Raw genomic sequence first — 24,699 nt, 5'->3', positions numbered from 1 at the left:
TATTCTTTCTGGGGCTGAGTTTTGTCATATATAGAAAATAGAATAATTATTCAGGTTATTTGCTGAGCACCCAGTCAATATTTCTAACTATTACTTTACACATAACAAGCACTCAAAACTTATGCTTTTTAGCAAAATTCATTTTCTGAAACCAAATAGCTAGTAGAGGACAAGTTGCCATATGTTGACCATTTTCTACTTTCTGTTCCTTTACCAGATGATGACTTTTTTCATGAACTCCCAGAAACCTTTCCATCTGACCCACCTGAGCCATTGCCACACTTCCTCATTGAGCCGGAGGAAGCTTATATTGTGAAGAACAAGCCTGTGAACCTGAATTGTAAAGCCAGCCCTGCTACCCAGATCTACTTCAAGTGCAACAGCGAGTGGGTTCATCAGAAGGACCACGCAGTAGACGAGAGAGTAGATGAAACCTCTGGTGAGTTTGGGATTGTGGCTCAGGACTCCCGTCACTGTGCTGTTGTCACAATAGGACTTCAGTTAGCAAGGCTGAAAATGGAGTTATTATCCTTTGACAAAATCCTTTGAATCAATTAGGTTAAGAATTAATGATCTCCTTTTATACAATGCAAAGCAAGTCATCAAGAATAAATGCTTCATTGTTGATGAGCTACGTAACTGTTCAATAAGATATATAATAATAAATCAATAGGATGAATTAATGTTAAACATCCAGGCAAATGATATCTTTGAATTTCACTTGTTCAGAAGTCAAAGATAAATCTCCTGCAATCCAGGGGTTATGTGCAAATGAGAACACATTGTACTTGGTGACATCACTGTCCAACATTGGTCGGCATACATACTTGATATTATTTTATAGAATATTTTAAATTATTCTTTGAAAATTTGCTATCAGTGAAACTTTGTGATGTTTTATTTCACAATTACCAATGAAAGATGGTTATGCAATATCTTGAATTTCCCTTAATTAGAAAGACAGAAACGTTTCTTCTGTGACTTAAGTGTTTTCATCTCCAGCAGGGAGGATAGCACTTAAAACATTCAGATATAAATATGTGACATTATGGCTTTAAGATATATTGTAGAGTTAAGACATTATTAACCAACATTTCCAAGCTAAAAGGAATTAAAATGACAGAAATGAGGAACATTTTTACATCATATCTTTCACATACATCTCTATATACAGAGAGCAGATTCAGGGTTTCAAATTTGCAAATAATTGCCATGTGTGCCTATCTATTGGCTTAATATGAATCATGGACAGAACAGCATATTCCATATCCCCAACAACAATATCAATGGAAGAAATGGTAGTTAAAGGCATAGAGTAGGCTATCGACTGAGAAGAGTCATCTCGAAAAAACATGTGTAACATTTATGTGCATAGTATAAGTGTTTTCAGGAAATCAAGTGGCAGCCCTATGTAATTGCTGTTCATCTACTAGTCATTGACTGCAAGCTGCTGACTTCGGAAAACACTGGTTAGCCAATCATGGGCTGGCTTACATCAGGGAAATGCCTCACCTCTTCATCTAATTACTCAGAGCAATTACTCTTCCAGATGTTGACAAAAATCTCAAAGGAACTGAATTTTATTGACATCAGCTCATTTATTTCTGAAGATTTCAAATGCAAAGACTTTTAACAATGAGTGCAAGGTATCACAAATATAAACATGAGAATCAATGTATTTAGGCATGTCTTAATTAATGAAATTGTCTATGTGGGAAGATTATAAATAAAAATGAAATGTCTGGTATTCAGCACTTCTGATAACTCCCCCCATATGTTAGTAGCATGTGCGCATGTGCGCGCGCGCACACACACACACACATGAATTCAGGATGAATACATGAGAGTTAAGGGAAATGTTCCAGTACCTGAGAACAGAGAGAGAATCAAATGTTGTATAAGTTTGTTGGTTTTTATTTCTAAATGAAACTTTATAACTAAGTTAGCAATTATCCTTTGGTGCCATATTAGACACATATAAAAAGGCATCTATAGAAGCTAGTACTGAGAGAATCATTCTAACCTATTAGTAAGCATCTTAGAGAGCATAAATCATTAAGATATATAAAAGTTCTAAAGAAAGCAGAAAATTGCCATTTATGACATATGGCATAATTTTGTATATATGGAAAATTTATGCAGTTTCAAATAAAAAATTACAAATACTGACAATACAGTAAATTAGCTGTAAAATAGTGTAACTCATTATTTTTTCTAGGTACAGATAGCCAATTCAAATTAACAAGGTACATCATTTGGAATATCAAAGTAAAAGAAATTATGTCGTTATGAAGTTAAGAAATTTGAAGGATTTTTTTCCGTTGTGGTACTGGGGATAGATCACAGACTTCATGCATGCTGGACATGAGATCTACCACTAAGTACACAGCCAGCTTTAGAAAGAACATCTTCAAATTCTACTTAGTTATAAAAATAATTATGCATGAACATAACCCACACACATACACATGCAGACATGTATATATTTTTCTTGAATATGCATGATAAATATTTTTGAGATACATGCCACCTATAAGTGATTCTGTAAGATTACCACACTTTAATGTACAATAACTTCTAACAGCTTAGTGCAACCTGACATAGAAACACAGTCAATGAATCTTTAAAAACAAAAAATAAAAGACATTAAAAGAGGTGTGATCTTTTCAGAAGATATAATGCAGATCTACAGTTAAAATTTGGTTAGATAAAACAAGAAAATAGTTAAAAACTTCCGGAATATGATGATTCTATAACAGTTAAATTGGAGTCGATTACTACATGCATTGAGATAGCAAGACAGGAAGTTGGAAGGAAAAGAATAGATACACCAAATATGTATCCTATTTAATTATTTTAAGTAAGTTCTAAATGTTATAGAGTGATGTCACCATCTTCATTCCCACCACCACCACCACCACCACCACCACCACCACCACCACCACCATCATCATCATCATCATCATCATCACTACTATCATTTTGGCCATTTGTTGGTTGGTTACTCAATTTCAGTAATGGGAGAGCCAAGCCTTTTAAATTAAAACACATAATAAAGAATTCTTAAAGGAAACCATTATGTAATTGAATTTTAAAGTACCACAAACATAGCCAAGGAGGATACTTTAAAAAACTTATAGCAACCTTGATTAACATGAGTCAAAGAGATAACTTAGTTACTATGCAAATATTTTTAAATTGTATTTCATAAAATGCACTAGCACCCAGAAGAAAACCAACCAACATTAGAACATGTAATTCTAGGCAAAGGAATGCTAATTATAAATGAGCATCTAAGGAGATGTTATCTACTTGAAAACATGGATTAAAGACCTTTTTACTGGGGCACAAATTGCAATGCCATTATAAAATTAGCACCAATACTGAAATTCATATATCTGCTTCCACCAGGCAAATGAGTCTAGGGACACTTCCTACAAGTAAAATTCTGGATATAAACAAATATTTACCATTGCAAGTTGTCTACTGTGCCCTGTTGATTATGTTCATTCTTAGAATTGATTACTATAGTGTTGTTGTTGTTGTTGTTGTTGTTGTTGTTGTTGTTTGTAAGTGAAGTTTTTCCACTGATGAAACTGTGTAATTACTGTCAGATAAAACTGAACAAAATTCAAAATATGGAACCCAGCATTCCTACTATATTTTGCTGCTCTGCAAAGAAGGGAGATGCACATGTTTTTGTATAGCAACTGAAACCTTCTGCAAAAACACACACCAAGATGCTGACAGCTAAGAATCTAGGGCAATGACTTGAGACTTTTATTGTTTGACATTTTTCAGTATTTTGAATATATTATTTTCATCATAAATAATAAAACCCCCTGAACAGCCTACACCACATTATTGTAGCTCTCTGCTAGCAACAATAAATCCCCAATCTAGACAAACTGTGTAGAAATTTCTTTCTCTTATATTAGAGTTCCTTGCCATCTTCTGAGACCAAACACTGCAAAAATGAAATGGGAATAGAATTCATTGTGGGTTTTGTTTGTTTGTTTATTTGTTTTTTATAAAACTAGATTCACCTGCAACTTGGGTCCTTAGCTCTATACTTTAACATTCTGATTTTATTATGTTGAGGGGACCATGATGGGTTTTTATAAAGCAAGAAATATTACAATATATTTAGTCTTGAAATACATTGCAAAACTTAAATGTTTTTAGTGTCTTAAAACAAAACCTCACATTTTTCCTTAAATGACAGAACAGACAAAAGTCATTGCAAACACATTCATTTTATAGTTATGTCTTCCTCAGAACAACACATGCAAGCATATTTAGTGGCAATCACATTTCCTAGCAACTAAGCATAATTAATTGCATTTAACAAAGTCTTTAGCAAAGATACTTTCACATTGAAAAATTAATAAACGCTTTGAAGAAGAGAGCTCTTAAGAAGTCGTTCACTTACTCCTAACCTAGTGGCTTACATCTGCAATTCCAGCTCTCAGAAAGACGAGGCAAGCAGATTGTTATCAGTTTTAAGCAAGCCTAGGAAACCTAGTCAGTTCAAGGTCACCCTAGGCTATATCTTGAGGCTGTTTTTCAAACCAACGAGAGATGGGAAAAAGAAGTAATAGAGCCCCTCTTAAATTCTGGAAGCATTCTATACTCCCTCATCCTCTGAGGTATGAAACAAAGGATTATTGGCACCTATTTAACAAAACTATATCATTGGTCAAAATGGCGTCTACTCATTAAAGCCCTCACTACACTTACTGTTTGCTTTTTCACCACTTAAACTAAGTTGCTTTTCTTTTCTATGTCCAAGAAACAGAAGAAACTACAAACTGTGATACATATTTACAGTATTCAGAAATTCTTCATCTGGTGACACAGTAATATCACAGCCAAATATTTATTTATTTGTCTTTATCTGTATCTTTTCCCTGCATACTTGCATGGGCCTTGCCTGTGTTTTGTGCCTGTGTGGTCCAGAAGAAAGAATGTGATCCTCTAAAACTGGAGTTATAAACGCAGGTGAGCCAAACACGGGCCCTCTGCAAGAGAATCAAGTGCTCTTGACCACTGGGCCATCTCTCTAACCTCCGAATCACATAGAAATGTTGGTCCGATCAAAAATTTATGGTTATATTTCAAAGAAAAAACTCAGGCTCAGCTGGTCGCTTTCTATTTACTCAGTCTTTTCAACCCCTGTTTCCATGGCACCTAAAATCCACCATGTGAAAGCGAATGGTTTTCTTCTTCTTCCAAGAAGTAACGGGAGGGGGGAGGGCAGAGTTAAGAAAGCCACAGTGGTTTTGAAATTTTAATAATCTGTTAGATTTTTTCCTCCTTTCATTTTTAATTACTCTCAAATTAACTAAGACCGACATGCCACAATCAAAGGTGCTCTGAGCCTTATAGTGAGTGTTTTCTCTGTCTTATACTCCTTAAGCATCCCATACATCTTACATGAGATGTGTATTCGGGGTGCTTCTTTTATGAACAAGGAAACTGAGGCTCAGCAGGATAAAGAAGATAATTCCTTCAAGCCACACAGTGAGGCAGAAACAGCACAGGATGACTTTGGCTCTCATCTGTGTGTGACAGAGTGGTTCTCGTGTGTCTGAGGCTTTGAGTTCAGTCCCCAGGCCTATCCACGAAGCCAGCTGTGGTATGTTCTCCATGCTGCCATATGCCTTCTTGACATTAACATGTAACAAGAAGGTAAAAAAAGGAACACAGAGAACGTCTAGCTGGGCACACATTCAAGTAGATTGCTTCTATTCCAAATCTCACCAAGGGCCTGCTACAGACACATCAGTCCCGCGCCAATCCTGAATTATTCTTCCTCCTCTTGTGTTCTTATTTCTGATATATTTTAATTGGTTGTTTTTATTTATTTACATTTCAAATGTTATTCTTGCTTCCTGGTTTCTCCTCCAAAAACACCTATCCCATTCTCTCTCCCCCCTGCTTCTATGAAGGTGCTCCCCCACCAACCCACCCACCCACCCACACCCACCTCAACTGTCCCTAGCATTCTCCTACACTGGGGCATTGAGCCTCCACAGCACCAAGAGCCTCCCCACCCAGTGATGTCAGATAAGTGATGCCAGTTCTCTGCTACATATGCACCTGGAGTCATGGGTCCCTCCATGTGTACTCTTTAGTTGGTGGTTTAGTCCCAGGAGCTCTGGGTGGTCCTATTAGTTGATATTGTTCTTCCTATCAGGTTGCAATCCCCTTCAGCTTCTTCAGTCCTTCCTGTAACTTCTCTATTGGGGTCCCCATGCTCAGTCCAATGGTTGACTATGAGCATCTGCATCTGTATTGGTTAGGCTCTGACAGAGCCTCTCAGGAGACAGCCTTATCAGGTTCCTTTCAGCAAACACTTCTTGGTATCAGCAATAGTATATGGGTTTGTTGTCTGTAGATGAGATGGATCCCTAGGAGGGGCAGTCTCTGGATGGTCTTTTCTTTAGTCTCCATTCCACTCTTTGTCTCTGCATTTTCATTAGACAGAAGCAATTCTGTGTTAGTATTTTTGAGATGGGGGCCATGCCTAACCACTGGATATATTATCTACAGGTTTTATCTCCCCTTTGCTAATGTAACCCCTGCTGGGTCCTGGGAACCTCTTGCTTCCCTGGCATCTGGGGCTTTCTAGTGGCTACCCCCAGTTCCCCATCCCCTTCTGCTACACACCTCTGTTTGAGTTCCTGACTGTCTATACTTCTCAGTCTCCCCCCAAATGTGATCCTGCCCTCCTTTTTCCCTCCCCTCCTCTCTCCCTCTCAGGTCTCTCCCTCCTCTATCTCCCATGATTATGTGATTGTTTTGTTCTCTCTTCTAAGTAAGACTGAAGTATCCACACTTTGGTCTTCCTTCTTCTTGAGCTTCATATGGTCTGTGAGTTTCATCATGAGTATGCCAAGCCTTTTGCTTAATATCCACTTTTCAGTGAATATATACCACGTGTGTTCTTTTGTGACTCAGTTACCGCACTTAGGATGATATTTTCAATAAGCAGTTATTGTAGCTTCTTCCTTACTTTAGCAACTAACAAGATCAACAAATATACATTCTTCCCCAAATTAGCCTTCTAGGTTTTTTTTATAGACTCTTTTTTAAAATTATTAATTAATTAATTTACATCCCCAACCAAAGAAATAGACTCTTTTTTTCCTATTTTTTTAATTTATTGATATATTTATTTACATTTCAAATGATTTCCCCTTTTCTAAGTGGTCCATGCTAGCTTAAAACTTCATACACACCCCTGTCTGATTGTGAATTTTTCTGTTTCTGCCTCTCAGGTGCTAGAATTCCAAACTCTCCACCTACCTCCTACTGATTTAAATTCTTTGTTCCTTTCACAACAATGCAGGCTTCCTTTTAAAGGAGGGGGGAAATGAAGAAGGTGTTTCTCTAAGATTCAAAGCTAGCCATTTTAAATTCTTACCTCTACTCATGGAGCATAAGCCTTTATTATATATCTGCTAGATAACTTTATTATATATCTGCTAGATAACTTTATTATATATCTGCTAGATAACTTTATTATATATCTGCTAGATAACTTTATTATATATCTGCTAGATAACTTTATTATATATCTGCTAGATAACTTTATTATATAACTGCTAGATAACTTTATTATATAACTGCTAGATAACTTTATTATATATCTGCTAGATAACTTTATTATATATCTGCTAGATAACTTTATTATATATCCGCCAGATAACTTTATTATATATCTTCTAGATAACTTTATTATATATCTGCTAGATAACTTTATTATATATCTGCTAGATAACGTGAATGTGTCTCTACCACTTCTTAGACACAGCTTATCTCTGCAACAGTCTAATATCCAGGTTGTTATAAGCCTAAAGCATAGTGTCAAGTGATTGCTCTTTGTAAAAGTAAAGGTGTTTTCCATGAAAATCTAATGATATGCACTCTATCTTTAGAGATCTTCTAAAGAAGTATGGAGAGAAGTGACCCATAAGGTCGCCTTTGACTTCCCAGGATTCTTTTTGGCATATGTGCCCCCTACACATATGATGTACACACGTTAATCCATATACATAAAAACATACACATTCATACCAATAAATAAAAATTAATATCTAGAATGTTTTTCCTTCATCCATAGATTAGATCATGTACTCCTGGAAATAATTTCCTTTTTTTTATTCAATATATTATTATTTACATTTCAAATTATTTCCCCTTTTCTAGACTCCCACTCCCTGAAAGTCCCATCAGACCCCTTCCCTCCTCCTGTTTTCCCACCCAACCCTTCCCACTTCCCTGTTCTGGTTTTGCCCTATACTGCTTCACTGAGTCTTTCCAGAACAAGGGGCCACTCCTCCGTTCTTCTTGTACCTCATTTGATGTGTGAATTATGTTTTGAGTATTCCAGTTTTCTAGGTTAATATCCACTTATTAGTGAGTGCATACCATGATTCATCTTTTGAGTCTGGGTTACCTCACTTAGTTTGATGTTCTCCAGCTCCATCCATTTGCCTAAGAATTTCATGAATTCATTGTTTCTAATGGCTGAATAGTACTCCATTGTGTATATATACCACATTTTTTGCATCCACTCTTCTGTTGAGGGATACTCTCAAATCAGTTCCTCGCCAAGTTCCCTTGTGTTATCCTAATAGATTCTTTCTCCCACCCCTGGACCAGCTTAATGTTTTACTCATATATATATATATATATATATATATATATATATATATATATTCATTGAATTACCTTAGTGGATGCTAATTTGTAAAATAATAAACAGATCAATAAATCAATAAATGTAGTTGAACATTTTTAAAAATATAATAATTTTATTCCTCTTCTGGGGAAAATATAAAGATGTCTCAGTCTGCTTGAGATACTATAATGAAATACTATAGTCAAGTAGACTATAAAAATAGAAAGTTATTTCTCAGATCTGAAAACTAAGAAGGTACGGGACTATTGGTTGTCTGTTGAGTGCCTGCTTTCTCACAAGGAGTACCTAACCAAACTCATTTATAAGGAAAGATGTCTGAGTGACACACAGCTGACCTAACAACTGCCTCAAAGCTCTTTCCCACGTCAATCCATTCACCTATCTGTGCATATTTTTTGAAGGAACGTAAGTAAAAGGTGGTCTGTATAAACCATATAATATGAATCTCAACATGTAAAACATGCTACATTCTATTTCAGAGAATAATTGTTTGCTATTACGCATGTGAACTTGTATGAAAATATCATGAGACCTTACTGCCATACTGGGAAACAATCAAGAACTGTTGTGTGACATTGTCAAGGGAAAATGAGGGATGGTTATACAGATTTTATTAAATTACACATATACTCTTATGTTATATTTCTATACCTTAAAGAATCATAAGGTTTTCAACTTAATAGACATATGGTAGTCATTATTTTAACTTAGGCATTTTTGACATGATTCAAGTTTGTCATTAAACTAAGTGTACATCTGATTTTCTATTATCTTGACATCATGGACCTACTATGTCACATGGAACTTCATAAAGTAATTCTGGTGACATTTTTCCCTTAGTAATTTTTAATGTTTAGGAGGGATACTTGTCATTTACACTTCTGCAATTTACAACTTTCTCTACAGTTTGAAGAGCATGTTGTATGAAAAGAAAACTAGTATCTGTGATTTTTACTGCTCCAGCTCCATGATTACTTGATGCTGGATACTTAGCTTAATAAATATATATTGAAGGACATACATACTTTTCAAACCGGTTTCCTGCCTCATGATTCTATCAGAATCCTTCTTGTTCTTAAAGAAGTTTACTCAGGGAGTAATATAAATGAATCTTTCTATAAAAATGACACTAATGTGTCGTAATTTCTCTTGCTTCTACTTATTCTAATTTCATTTGCTCCTGTGTATATTAATTGTACCATTAATACTTTAACCTATGAGAAAGAAACAATATTCAAGCATTTTGACTTAAAAACAGTTTACCGTAAATCATATTTATGTAAAATTTGTATATTTTTATCTCTCTCTATATCTATTGATATATCTATCTATCATATGTCTTATAATTAGAATGACATGCTATCTCTTACTATTTGCAAAATGGTGATCTTCAAAGATAGAAGCAAAAGACAGCAAAAGAAGAAATGGTCAATAAACATGTGTTCGGGGAGATTACAGTTACTCACTCTGCTAAATTTAGGTAACAAAAATTCAGTGAATATTCTGATGGTGGATTTATCCATACTGTTTCATGAAAAGATGATTTGATGAACATATTAATCATCTCAGTCTTCTGTAAGAAGAATTATTTTGTACATCATAGTATGTGGTGTGTTTCATAATCATCATAAGCTCAGCCCTCATTCATAGAGTGAACATTTTTTAAAATTTATGGTTTTTTTCATATTCACTTTATGTCCCACTCATTGCCCCTCTCCTGGTCACCTCCCTCTCACAATCCTTCTCTCTATCTCCCCCTCCCATTCTCCAGAGAGAATATTTTTAAAAGAAGCTGTGTGTAAAGAAAGCTTTAACTTTCTGTATCATGATGCATAAAATTTGGAAAGTATATTCGAACCCATACCACAATTTTTAAATTTGAGTCAGGCTATATTGCCTCTGCAAGCACAAGGACAGCTATGTATAACATAGACATCTGCCAATGAAAATAAGTGATCTTGGAATATAAGTCTATTATTCACTTGACTTCCTTCTCAGGGGTATTCATTTGAGTAGCAAAACTAACAGTTTGGGTTTTCTTTGCATGATAAAGCTAGCCCCAGGGCTGGGTAAATCAAAATAGAAAATTGATAAAGAACCATGTAATACAAGAAGTTTTACCCACAGAGTCAATCTGATAACTTCACAAGAGAGTAGTTGCCAGATCACCACAACAGAAAACCTGTTATCCTGAATTAGACACTTCTACTGATTCCTGCCTGGTTACTGTTTCTAGTTGATTGATATTTATTTCACATTCATTCAAATCAGTCTTTAACACATGAGTTAACATGGCTGACAAAAATCTCAACTGCAACCTCAAAAATAGATTTCTGCCAAATTCAGAACTCGAGTTTTGTTTTCTGATTTCTACTTCCAGTTTATCACAAAGAAAGCCCCTACCAGGCAGATCAGTTGAGCTCCTATACTGTGCACAAGCCTGGCCTGTGCATCTATTGTTTTCCAGACTTCCAAAAAAAAGTGAGTGCCTGGCATTCTTTTTCGACTGCATGCTTTGATTCCTTCTGTTCACTTTTTCCATTTCTGTTTTCAAATATCATTTTGAGATTTTCAATATTATAAAGTCTGCCTATACCTGACAAACCCAGACTATAGCACATTTGCAGAACTGTAATATTTCTATTGTCTAAACTTCATATTGCATAGAAAATGTTAATATCATGCATTTATTGAACAAATGTGACTACAGCATGATTTGTTAAGGTACGGAATCATGACATGTTTCTGTGCAATTTTAACAAGCTGTGTTTTATTAGAGCAAAACCAAAGATTTTCTAAAATTGTGTATAGTGAATATTTTTAGAGCAAGAAAAACATTTCACATTAGAATTAAGAAAAAACTCGAAAACATCCATTTTTCCTCTTTTCCGTAAGACAAAAGCATTGATTAATATTATCTAAAATATGCATGTATACCAATATGTTGTCAAATTTATTATATTTGTGTCTATGTGTATGTGTGTTCATAAATCCAGGAAAAATAAGGAAATCCCACCCCTTATGCCCACCCAGGGGCTACAATAAGAAGCAGGTATCCAAGGACATTCTTCATCTAGGTTACTTGATATCCAAACAGGGCTTTGAGAACAACATTAGTGACTGTGTTGCTATGGCGATGGTGCCATTTGCCCAGTAACCATGCGTCCGCTGTGCCTTCCAGTTTAAAAATGCCCACTTCAAAGTAGAAAAACAGTATTGTCGGAACATGTAGTTCTCTCTCTCTCTCTCTCTCTCTCTCTCTCTCTCTCTCTCTCTCTCTCTCTCTCTCTCTCTCTCTCTCTCTCTCTCTCCCTATCTAACCTTGAGGGTGAAATGGGAGTTTAAGGAAAGTCTCTTGTACTTTCTTTTTATGGAAAAGAACATGAGACAGATAAACCATCCTGTTTAAGGTACTTACAGAAGAAATAATTTCTTCTTAAAAAAGAAATTCAGCTTACTGAAGCTCGCAGAATCTTATCTGTAAATTCAATATTCTTTCCTAGGTTAGGGGTAGGCTTAATCTGTGAATTGTTTACCACACAAGCTTGAAGACCTAGTTCAAGCTCCACACCCAGGTAAAACAAAGCCAAGTATGGCAGAGTGTGCCAGTAATCTCCACAATGGGGTGGCAGAGACAGTCGAACACTGTGACTCCTCAGCCCGACAGCCAGCCTAATTGCAAAGGCTCAGGGTGGTGATTGAATTAAAAGAACAAGGTAGTTGATATCTAAGGAGCAAAACATGAGATTGTTCTCTGCCATACATACCTGAACATATTCACACAGGCACACAACTATGCACATATACATAAACAATAATTAAAGTGTCTAAACTTATTTACTACATATAAACAAACAGATGACAATAAGACTACAGCCCGAACTACTGTTCTTCATTCTTTGAAGAGATAAATTGTTTTCGTTCGTCCAAGTTTCTGTTATTAATTCTAAGTGCACACAATTTTCCCAACAATGTGTGAAGATACTGATAGTAGTTTCTCTTTCTCCTTGTCTAAGATATTCTGGACCCTCTAAAGAAGGAATAGAGAACAGCTATAGTTAGGCAATTCCACCCTCCATGGCTAATGCTAGCAGAAGGAAGAACGACCTGACTAGATCGTATCCTGGTCTTTGGCACAACTTTCCAGCAATCTTGAGTCATCCCTTAGCCAGCTAGTCCCAAATCTCTCCCCTCGTGCCTGTTCAAATAGCCGCTCTTGCCAGTTCCTCTGTAAAGCACGAAGCACGTTTGGCAACACAAAGCCAGTGTGCATAACACAATAGCTACCATTTGCCAAACATCAGTGTATTTGGCAAAAAAAAAAACAGGCACAGTCTGTAGGGAGCATAGTAACAACAACAACAACAAAACCCCACAACAGTTGATATTAAAAGAGACATCTTGTATTCACTCATAATTTCATCAAAGGCTTAACCTGATTATAACAATCTGTTCTGAACAAATTTCCCAAACAGTGAACGAAAGAGAAAAACAAAAAAAACCCAAAACACCAACCATCCAAAAAAAAAAAAAAAACCACTAATAAAACAGTGTTATTAATTCTCATTTCACTTGGCAACCACTGGGGAACATGTGTTCAGACACCTATGTGCTATTTATCCCATGTCCTAATGATTATGCATATATTTATGTATATATGTATATATATGTATATATGTATGTATATATGTATGTATATATGTATGTATGTATGTATGTATGTATTCTTTTCTCATACAATAAATACCCCCTGCAGCCTCCACTCCTTCCACTCCTGGCAGTTCCCCCCACCTCCCCTTCCAATCCTCTTCCATTTCCCTTCAGAAAACAGCAGGCCTCCAGAGGATACCAACTGAACATGGCAGAAGAAGATGGAATAAGAGCAGCCACAAGCCCTCATAATAATGATAATTATTTTATTGGGGACAGAGTAGCTACTTTTCTATATCTGCGATCTGTATCTCTCCCCATTTGTCTCAAATTCTCTATCGACACAGCCATGTAACCCAGCTTGAAAACCATCTAGCAAGAGACATTGTGTTGTAAAGAGTATTGTATAAGAAGTGTATGTGCATATAGTCTATTCAAAAACATGAATGAATTGGGAACTTGTCTTGGAACTGAAAGTAGAGAAATAACTGAGATGCTATAAAGAATATCTCATGTAGAGGAAACAAAAAAGGCCAAAATAGACAAGAGTAACCAGAGGGAGAAGACAGGTTCTAACATTTGCTAGAGTTTCTCTCCAGTCCAATAAATACATTCGTGAAACCTGTGTAACACTTAAGAGGGTTATGAGGTAGAAAGTCTCTGTTTTCTTCAGTTTTGTAACCCTTGTCTGTACCTACTAAACTGTGGAGACAGAGGGACAACAAGCTGTTTTCTTAAGAAGGTGGAGGCTTTCAATATGAAGTGAATTAAAATCTGTGTGGAAAAACCCAGGAGCATGTGCTGAGCAGGGCAAGACTAGGGATGGCAGGGAATGAACCCTATGCCTCTTCTTACAGCTACAACCTGGAGGGTCCTTCGCAGTGGTGTGCTGTGTGTGGGATTATGTTAAAGAAGAAGCTGCCTCTCCACACCCATTCTGGGGTCATTTGTGAAACCAGAAAAAAACAGCTCCTGGCAGACATCTTGTCCTCACTTTCTGCTCCGTGAGACGCCCTTGGCCACTCTGTATGAGAAGACAGACAGGGCGTGCTTCCAGTTGCGGTGCTTGTTTCATAGGCCTACTGTCATAAATTAGCACAGATGTGGTGACTTCAAACAACTGAAGTTTCTTTTTCTCATAGGCCAGAAGTCTGAAATTGAACAGAGCCAGGCTTCTTCCGTCAGTGACTCAGGAGGAATAGGCATCCTTCTGTAGTTGCTTACGATCTCTGAGTGACCGGCCACATCAGTGTAGCCTCTGATTCAGTTTTTATGTCACCTTCTCCCTTGTGGCTATCCTCTGTGGTTCTTCTCTGAGGACACTTGCTGTTGGCTTTGGTGCTCACCTAGACAATCCAGGTGGTTACAGTAGTATTCTATTGATGATGGTTTTTAAAAGGGCCCACATGCCAAACAAATTTGCATTCACAGATTCTAGGGATCCCAGCATAGATGTTCTTTTTGGGGATAGGGGTATACCATTTAGCATGATTAATATTTTATTGGGAACAGAGCAGATATTTTCTTCTATCTGCTGTTGGTGTGTTTGCCTATTTATCTCAAGTTCTCCATTTAAACAGGCATGCAACCCAGCATGAAAACCAGCAAACGAGAGAGAGACATTGTTGTTGGAAAAGCATTGCATGAGCAATGGTAAAGTTAACATGCATGTATTAAGCAAAGTCACAGTAAGGAGGAGTAGTCGAGCATCAAAGCAAAAAAGTACCTGCCTGACTTGCTCTCCTGCTTTGCTTCCTATTTTTAAGTACAGCTGTAACAGATGGCAATCGTCTTCTTGTGTTTGGTATCTGCTTCCCTAAGCGCCTATGATCTTCCATGCTCTACTCTGAGCCAGGGACAGGAAAGAAGCTGCTCATTCTGTCCCTACTTAAACCTCATTTTCCTCATGGCCACTGCATCTGTGCCAACCCTGCCCTGTACCAGTCTCCATCTCACCAAGGCCTAACAACTCTCATGATCACAATTTCCCTATGTAGTTGCCAAAGCCAGATCCAAATGCCAGTGCAAAGAACAGCCTTCACTCGCTCACATGCTCAACCATGTGCCCATACACAGGTGAAACATGCACAGGTTTGCACATGCATATACACTCATACATACACACACATACATAATGCACATACACACTCGTGCCTTTTTGCTTGGCTAGCAGCACAATGGGAATGCAAACACACTGCTAATGTAGCCCCTCTCAGTTGACTTCCCAGATGGCTCAAGTTCAATAGATTTTTCCCCCTGACTTCCTCAGCTTCTCCTAGCAAGTGCTAAATAGCCATTATGCCTTTTCCCGCACATTGAGATTCATCTGCAGCCACTAAACTGTCTCCAAAGTGCTTCAATTTTGCATGAGCACTAAGCTGGGAACTGGGATACATTATCAAGAGCTGAAGGCCCAGATCATTAGAAGGAGCATGTAAATCCTCTGAACCAGAAATAAAAAGTACAGAGATTTCCTCTGTGGTGTCCCAACTGCAGCTTTATGTAAAACACGAACCTTTGGCAAGACTTCCTGTGCCTCTTTCACCTTCTCAATTTTACTTCAGCTTTTTTTTTTTAAATGACACCTTATGGTTTATTTTTCAACCATTAAGCTTTCTATCAAAGACATTTGAAGTACTAGGGATCCTCCAACATTATTGGAGCCAAGGTGTCAATAGAGATGATACTTCAAGGCATTGCTAGGAGTTCACCTACATGAGAGATTTTCACAACAAACCTGAAATCCTACTGAATAGCAGGATAGTTCGAGAAAGAATAAAGTGGCACTTATAAGATAGATCAAGTGATATGAATTTTAGTTACAAAGTTGTAGAATGTAATGGGCATATGAAAATTATGAAAGAGACAGTAGTGTTTATATTGCCATCTTAATAGCTCCATTCTAGTGACACTCCAACCTCAGTCTTATTAGTATATTTCAGGGGGCACATAGGTTTCTTTGTATATTATCTGTAGTTTCCTTCCCGTCTCCTCATCATATCACCTTGCTAGTGACAAACAGCAAGTTCCACATGTGCTTTAAAGAGGGTAACAGGGGAAGGCAAGAATCCTGAATGTCCCATAGATTTGCCTACTATTAGGATGAATCCACAACATAAGACATATTATGACATAGAACAATCATAATGGAAATATTGATCCCGATCATCATTTGGCATTTCTTTGGCAGTAGAGGATTTTAAACAGTCATGAACTTTTTTGTTGAATGCCACATATGTATTCAGAGTTATAAAGGAGGCTCTGTTACAAGCCTGATCTTTAATTACTACTCTTTTATTCTCTGGATGCATACACTAAGTAAAGCTATCTTTCTTGGGATTCTGAGAGTAAACATATACACTGGGTGTACACTTATGATTAGATACAGCCGCTAATTATTTACCTCTGAGTATATTTCCAATGACATTTATTAACCACCAATTTATTTAACAGTGCAGAAGTACGTTGAACCTGACTGTAGTATAGTTAAAAAAGGGATATAATTGGATATGAAGAATGCATATGCCTTCTTGCAGATAAAAAGAAAATTATAGATGAATAATATGCATATAAATGTACACAGGAATGATCTAAGCACAAACATACTAGCTGAGATATATCCACTTTATGCTGAATTCCAGCTGTGTTTCCAGCAATTTGTACATATGAATGAGACTGGATGTTCCAATGCAATCATTTCCCTTGACTAAAACCAGTGAATCATGAAGCATTATAATCCTTATTGATGTTGAATTCTTTAATCATGATTCCACATCTTACAAGTTTGCCTACATGTATTAAATAGTTTGCATTAGTGTTCTTCCTCTGGAAATTGTTTAGCTACTTTTACATGAATGTATCCTTTGAAGAGAATACATTTGTATGTATGTATACATGCATGCATACATGCATGCATACATACATACATACATACATACATACATACATATATAAAGGCAGAGAACAAACTTTGCCTGAAAACATAAGCAAGCAAGTGACTAAAGCTGCCGGTTCAGTAGTTAAATAAACATCTCAGGGAAATGAAGTCAAGGAAACCATAAATTTATTTCCATTTTCTTTCTGACATTAGAGTGGAAGTAACACAGTGATACTACAAGTTGCAAACAGTATTCAACACCAGGTATTACTCTTCCATTCTCTCAAATTTAAGTTATCTTTCACAGAAACATGTAAAGGTGTTTGTGGTAAAAGAATGATAATGGTAACCAAAATTAATGACAGAATATCTCACAGTTCAACATTCATATCAGAAGTGACAGTTTGAATATATTGCCTAGTGTTTTGAAAAGAGTTTCTGAATGTTTTGGTATTTTAAAGACATTAAAATTAAACTTTGCAAATTGGTACAACCACTCTGGAAATCAGTCTGGTGGTTCCTCAGAAACTTCCAGAAGATCCTGCTATACCACTCCTGGGCATATACCCAGAGGATTCCCCATCATGTAATAAGGATACATGCTCTACTATGTTCATAGCAGCCCTATTTATAATTGCCAGAAGCTGGAAAGAACCCAGGTATCCCTCAACAGAAGAGTGGATGCAAAAAATGTGGTATATCTACACAATGGAGTACTATTCAGCCATTAGAAACAATGAATTCATGAAATTCTTAGGCAAATGGATGGAGCTAGAGAACATCATACTAAGTGAGGTAACCCAGACTCAAAAGGTGAATCATGGTATGCACCCACTAATAAGTGGATATTAACCGAGAAAACTGGAATACCCAAAACATAATCCACACATCAAATAAGATACAAGGAGAAAGGAGGAGTGGCCCCTTGTTCTGGAAAGACTCAGTGAAGCAGTATTCGGCAAAACCAGAACGGGGAAGTGGGAAATGGGTGGGTGGGAGGACAGGGGGAGAAAAGGGGGCTTATGGGACTTTCGGGGAGTGGGGGTCTAGAAAAGGGGAAATCATTTGAAATGTAAATAAAAAATATATCGAATAAAAAAAAGAAATATATCAGAAAAAAATTAAACTTTTAGATATTTGACAAGGATCTCAACTACTCTAATTTCTTAAATGTTTAATAACCTCGTGTTGAGTTTTTAATCAAGTTCCAGAAACATTGTGTGAGTTGCATTTTCTTCATCTATTTTGAGAATCTCTTGGGTACTAAGCAATATGTATGCTAAGTTCCTATGGTCTTTATTATTTAAGGGTTTATATTTCATAATGTTTAACAAACATTCAGATATTGCAGAAGATGAAATGGCTCAGGCATAATAGAACAAGTACCTGTTTCTATGGTAGCCTTCTGTAGGAGACCTGTTGAGGTAATGTTGCAATCCCTATTGGCATGACTTAGTCACCCTCTGCCTGCTATGTCTGTGAAAGGAGGAATACCAGAAGGTAGAGGCCCACCGTCTTCTCCCAAAGGCTCAGCAAGAAAAAGTCCACATGCACTTCTGTGCTATTTATACTAGCATTGCTCTATGGCCATATCCGAACAGAACAAACTAGAAAATGTGGCAGAGTATATCAAAGGGAGGATAAAAATTAGCACTGGAAGACTGCTCAACAGTCTACCTGTAGAAGTAGCTTCTTTTCAAGATTTCTCATGTTCTTCTCAAATCTCCTATAAGACATACTTGGAAATTACATCTATTGTAACAGCTTAGTTTGGAATATTTTAAGAACTGAGAAATCTAGCATGGTCTATTCTCAAAGTTATCTATGGTACCAGCCAAGCAAGAACCCAAAGCCAGGCTTTCTTCCTTTTACTGTAGAGGACAATTTTTCTATATTTACTTCTGTCAGTAAAGAAAACAGTAATACAAGTTTCGTTGTGATTTCATGAATAATGATATAACAATGCTGTGATTTCTTTTAAACTGAATCCATTTTTGTCATCTAAGAGCAGCCTGATCGTTTATAGCACAGTGGGACCTCTCGTTCTTTCTCATATCCAGATCCCATCGTCTGCAAGTTCATCTGGACCATTTCTTACCCTTAGTGAACTGCTGTTGCTCTGCTGAGCCCACTGAGAGCCGATGTGAGCACACTCCTCTCTCTCAGAGGCTCACTGAAGGGCAGTGGGCAAAGCAGAGTAAAGCTTGTCAGACAGGAGCTGCCAGGCTTCTGGGAATGTGCAAATTCCCAGCGGGGATGCTGTAGGAAATGATGAAAATATTCTAGCTGCTAATACCACATTGGCTAACTCACATTGTATTTACTACGCTAAGAATTTTACAAACCCAACCTTTCAACAACTCACTGACTTGGGAATTGGAATTACATTGCCCCTTTGAAGAAAGCTAGATTAAATAAGTCAAAGGACTTCCCCCAAAGTCCTACATTTAGTTAAGAGAAGAACACAAGGTTGAGCCATATCTCTCCCAGACTGCATGCTCTGAAACAGTTCATACACAGTAATTAAAAATAAGCTTTACCAACAAGCCTGCGTCAGTATTATCTTCTCTATTTATCCAATCTTAAAACTTGTTGACCAAAATCTAAATATGAAAGATAAAAATATATGCAATAGGATCAGCAGAACAACAGAGAAATGTTTACATTATTAATAAAGAAAATATGAAAAAGTACATTATACTTAGTGGTGGTATTTTCAGTAAACCACCTTTCCCTCTAGAATGATTAAAAAGGCTTTCAGAATATAGGGATTTTGATATTTGTGAAATAACAGTACACATAGTGATCTCTCATTCCCTGCAAAAGTAAACAAACAAATTAATTAATTAATCAATTGATTAATTAATAATTGGATTTTAAAGCTCCTGTTTCAGGTTGATGTTGTCCTTCTTGGATTTAGTGAATTATAATGGTGTTATTATAGTTATTATAGTTTAAAAAGGGAGATGAAAAGAATATTTTTCACTGCATTAAATCTTATTTTCTCAGCTGTTACAGAACAGGATGGAGGCTCTAAAGAGTATGATCACTATATGTTCCCTGAATTTTAGAGTAACTTCCTGCCATATTCAAAGTTTAAATTATACGATTTGTTTTCCATTTTTCTGGCTAGGTTAAAGTTATGTAGCTACTATGAAGACTAAATGTTTCTCACCTCTAAAATATAATGGCACATCTTATATATATATATGTGTATGTGTGTGTGTGTGTGTGTGTGTGTGAGAGAGAGAGAGAGAGAGAGAGAGAGAGAGAGAGAGAGAGAGAGAAAGAGAAAGAATATCTTTGGGGAATGTTTTTTATCATTGATCAGTATTTTTTTACAAGCCTTTACTATGTTCTGGGCATTATTTGAGACCTGATACAGCATATAACTGGTGGCTATTACCACTGTGGTACAGCAGGAAAGTAGAAACTCTAGAAGACTTGACTCTACTCCCTCACTTATAACTTCTTTTAAATACAGTTTGTGTATTCTGCCCATAATTATTCATAACTAGCCTACTCAGAGATTCCAATCCAGTGGCTGAAGGTCCTGCCTTCCATGTGTTATTCGACAGGGACTTAAGGAATCAGGGAACTGTGAGCACATTTCCATTCATCATGCAAGAAAATGCCCCTGTATGTTAGAATAGTTAGGCCTCCAGAGATTGGGAAAATTCCAGAGAACTTGGCTGAAAGCAGAAATCTTAAAAAAAATCACTTCATTCTGGTATCAAACTTCATTTCTATTGACATCTTTTTTCTCACAATCCAACAAGATTAAAATAAATAAGCAGATAATGTCATGTTATGTTGGGAAAATCAACTCTTAATATCTTTAAGATTTACCAGAAGCCTTGTACAAATACAGAATAAAATTATTCTCCTTACCCACATTAATCCCTACTTTGGGTAGTTGATAGGTATTGGTTCCATTGCAGAAAACTCTCAAGGAAGCTGATACATTAAATTTTACAGTTTATTTTTTAAAGCTTTATTAAGAATAGAAATCAAACTCCTTTTAAGAGAAACAAACCCCCAAGAAAGTATGTGGAGTCTGGACTGTTAGAAGTAGGTGTTACTCAAGGCTGACTGCTCTTACTGCTTGATTTCAAGTCATTTGGACTAAGTGCTGAATGAAAGGCCAGCAGGGCAAATGATTGTTACTCCTGACGTAGATGCATGTTTTCCATCATCAGTGTTTTCAGTAGGTCACCAAACAAACTCAAACAAACCACCAGATCTCAACACTTCTGATAAATGACTTAATGCAGGGGGATAGATCTGAAACAATTTTTATAATAATTAAAATGAAAATTATTGAAATTCCCTTCATAACAAATTACTAGTAAGCACAGATTAATCTTCCTAAAGCCTGTGCCATTTTTGAAAATGTCATTTCATCTATTTATAATTTCCAGTCTTTGTGTTCCACACACCACACATCACACACTGCCACTCAGAGCTCACCAAGAATCTGTCTTCTGTCCCATCCAACAGTCACTTCTTCCCACAGCCCACGTGAGCTACTCTACATCTAAGGGTCAGTTTGTTTTATCATCCGTGTTCTTCCCCTCCATACCATTCTTCTTGAATTGTCTTACATCCCTCCATATTCCCTTGTACCCAATCATGCTTCAATGATAACCTCAAATACTCCAAGTCTTCATTGTCCCCAGGGTCAGTCTGAGTTCAGTTTGCCCTATCTTTCTTCAAAAAATTTTAGAATTTTCTAAACTGTATTCATTCTTATTAAGTAGATCAATATGGACAATACTACCTAGAACTACATTGTAAGCCATGGGTAGATGAACTCTGTGCTTTTGTTAACTATTGGGTTTTATGTTTTAAGTAATTCAGAGAATAGGTATAACTCATACAAGGTAGACATTTTTCCTGCTATTAAAAATAGATTTTTTTTGTCATGTAGTATATCCTGATTATGAATTCCTCTCTCTAGTCCTCAACATTCCTTCTATCTTCTCTTTCATCAAGATCTACTCCACTTCAGTTTCTCATTAGAAAAGAAAAAAACTAGACTTCTAAGGCAATATCAGATAATATAAATATACTATAACAAAAGCTAACACATCAAAATTGGACAAAACAAATAGAAGGAAAAGGGCCCAGGAAGAGACCCACTTGTTCACACACTCGGGAACCCCATAAAAACACTAACCTGGTACAGAACTATGCGAGCTTATCCATGCTGTCTCAGTTTCTGTGAGTTTCTCCGAATGTCAGTCATGTTGATTTAGAGGGCCTTGCTTTCCTGGAGTCTCTCATCCCCTCTGGCTCTTACCCTCTTTCTGCCTCCTCTTCACAGGGTTTCCAAAGCCCCGAGGAGGGATTTGATGTAGACACCCCATTGAAGACTAAGTGTCCTAAGATAACTCATTCTCTGAATAATGTCTAGCTGTGGGCCTCTGTGTTTATTCCCATCCGCTCCAGGAGGAAGTTTCTCTGGATGGCAATGACCCATGAGTGTAGCCCACTGGTTCTCAACCTGTGGATTGTGGTTCCTGTCAGATATCTTGCATATCAGATATTTATATTGTCATTTACAGATTTACAACTACCAAAATTTCAGTATAAACTGGCAATAAAAGTCATTTTACGAATGTAGGTCACCTCGACATGAGAGACTGTATATTTTTTGCATCTTTATTGAAAGCCAATTTGACTATGAAGGCATGAGCTTGCTTCTGCCTCCCTGTCTCCCTTGGCTCATGTGTCTGTTCATGCCAGGCCCATGTTGTTTTTACTGCTGCACTTTTGCAGTATACTTGGGAGTACATAATCTAGTGCCTTCAGTTTCTTGTATTTCTTCATAGATCTCTTTGGGTGTCTTCTTTGGTTCTATATGAATTCCAGAATTGTGGTCTTCCTTTTGTAAAAGATATCATGGTTGTTTTGACCCAGAGTGCACTGGATCTATAGATTATTTTAGGAGTATAGATACTTTACCACTATTAATCTATCTAATCCATGAGTATATAATATCTTTCTGTTCATTTGTATCTTTTTCATTGATCTTTTGTAACTTTTATTACAAAAGCTGTTTAAGATCATATTAAATAATTTCTTTTCTGTTTGTTTTATGAGTATGGTAATTGGGCTTGCTCACTTCATGTTTTTAGGTTGATGTCAATGTATAGGAACAGCACTGATTTGTGTGTGTGTGTGTGTGTGTGTGTGTATGTGTGTATGTATCTGTGTGTGTATGTGTGTATGTGTGTATGAGTGTATGTGTGTGTATTTGTGTGTGTGTGTGTTAATTTTATATCTTTCAAACTTTAATGAATTTGTTAATTAATCCAAACAGTTTTTTGGTGTAATCTAGAATTTTCTATATGCAAGATAATGTTATTTTCTAAGATGAGGCAGTATAACTTCAGGATTCGTTTCAGGATTCCTTTGTTTCTTTTTTCTTGCCTGATTATTCTGGTAAGGACTATCAGTCAATACTATGTTAAACGAAAGTCGTGAAAATGAATGTCTCTGTCTTGCTCCAGGCTTTAGAGGCAATGCTTTCAACTCTATCTATACGAATGGTGTGACTTGAGAATTTATCAAATGCATCACTGTATTATGTTGCACTGTTGTTCTCTGTCTCACTTGCTGTGACCACTATTTTGAACCATAAATGAATGTGAGCTTTTTAAGGACCTTTGCCATACTGTGATGATCAGAAAGTTCTTTTCTTTGTTTTGTTACTATGACATACCGCAATGATTGATGTATGCATGATAAGCTTTCCTCCCACGAGAGAAATAAACCTTTCTAAATAGTAGCATGTGATCCTTTTAGTAGGCTTTTGAATGGTGCTCCCTAGTATTTGGAAGACTTTCACATCATGTCCCCCTCAGTCATTGACCACTCTTTTTCTAGAACAATGCTGGTCAGGTAAAAGGAATATGAGAGAATTTCATCTTTAATTTTGTGAGGATTTTGAAGAGAACTATTCTTTGTTCTTTAAATATTTGGCTTCATTTATAATGAAACAAGCATTCCCTGAACTTTTTATTGGAGGGAGAGAGTACCTGACTATCACTAGCTCAATTTCATTACTCATCATTGATTAGTTCAGATTTTCTGTTTCTTCATGATTCAATCCCTTTAGGCTTCTATTTTTTAAGTTCATCTTCATCACAAGGAAAGTAATATTAGAAAAATTACATTCATAATATGACTAACTCAGTACTGTTTCAATTCTATATTGTATAAGTAATTTTATTTATATTAGTCTAATTCTATTGAATGTTACATTAAAATTTATAGAAAATGTTTCAAAAAATAGTTAACTGTGTTTACAGGATCTACCTTTCCTGCTGTCATTCAATGATTGTCAAATAACTTTGTCTAATATAAACCAGCATTGTGAAGTTCTTTCTTTCAACAATCAAACATGTTACCATAGTTTATTACACTGAAAGGTAGAGGCCATTGGAACAACTAACAA

At 36.5% G+C, this 24,699-nt stretch overlaps 1 protein-coding gene across 1 annotated transcript in view; it reads left to right on the top strand.

The window, feature by feature from the left end:
- Unc5c (unc-5 netrin receptor C) overlaps nt 1-24,699 on the top strand; it is a 197,347-nt gene that overhangs the window by 56,660 nt on the left and 115,988 nt on the right. Inside the window, exon 2 of the mRNA XM_052178827.1 lies at nt 218-439. Coding sequence (XP_052034787.1) covers nt 218-439 — 222 coding nt within the window. The remainder of the gene's footprint in view (nt 1-217; nt 440-24,699) is intronic.

Source organism: Apodemus sylvaticus, chromosome 4 (genome assembly GCF_947179515.1).
Source record: "Apodemus sylvaticus chromosome 4, mApoSyl1.1, whole genome shotgun sequence".
NCBI lineage: Eukaryota > Metazoa > Chordata > Mammalia > Rodentia > Muridae > Apodemus > Apodemus sylvaticus.
Note: the sequence above shows the minus strand (reverse complement) of the source record. Positions and strands in the feature narration are given on the sequence as shown.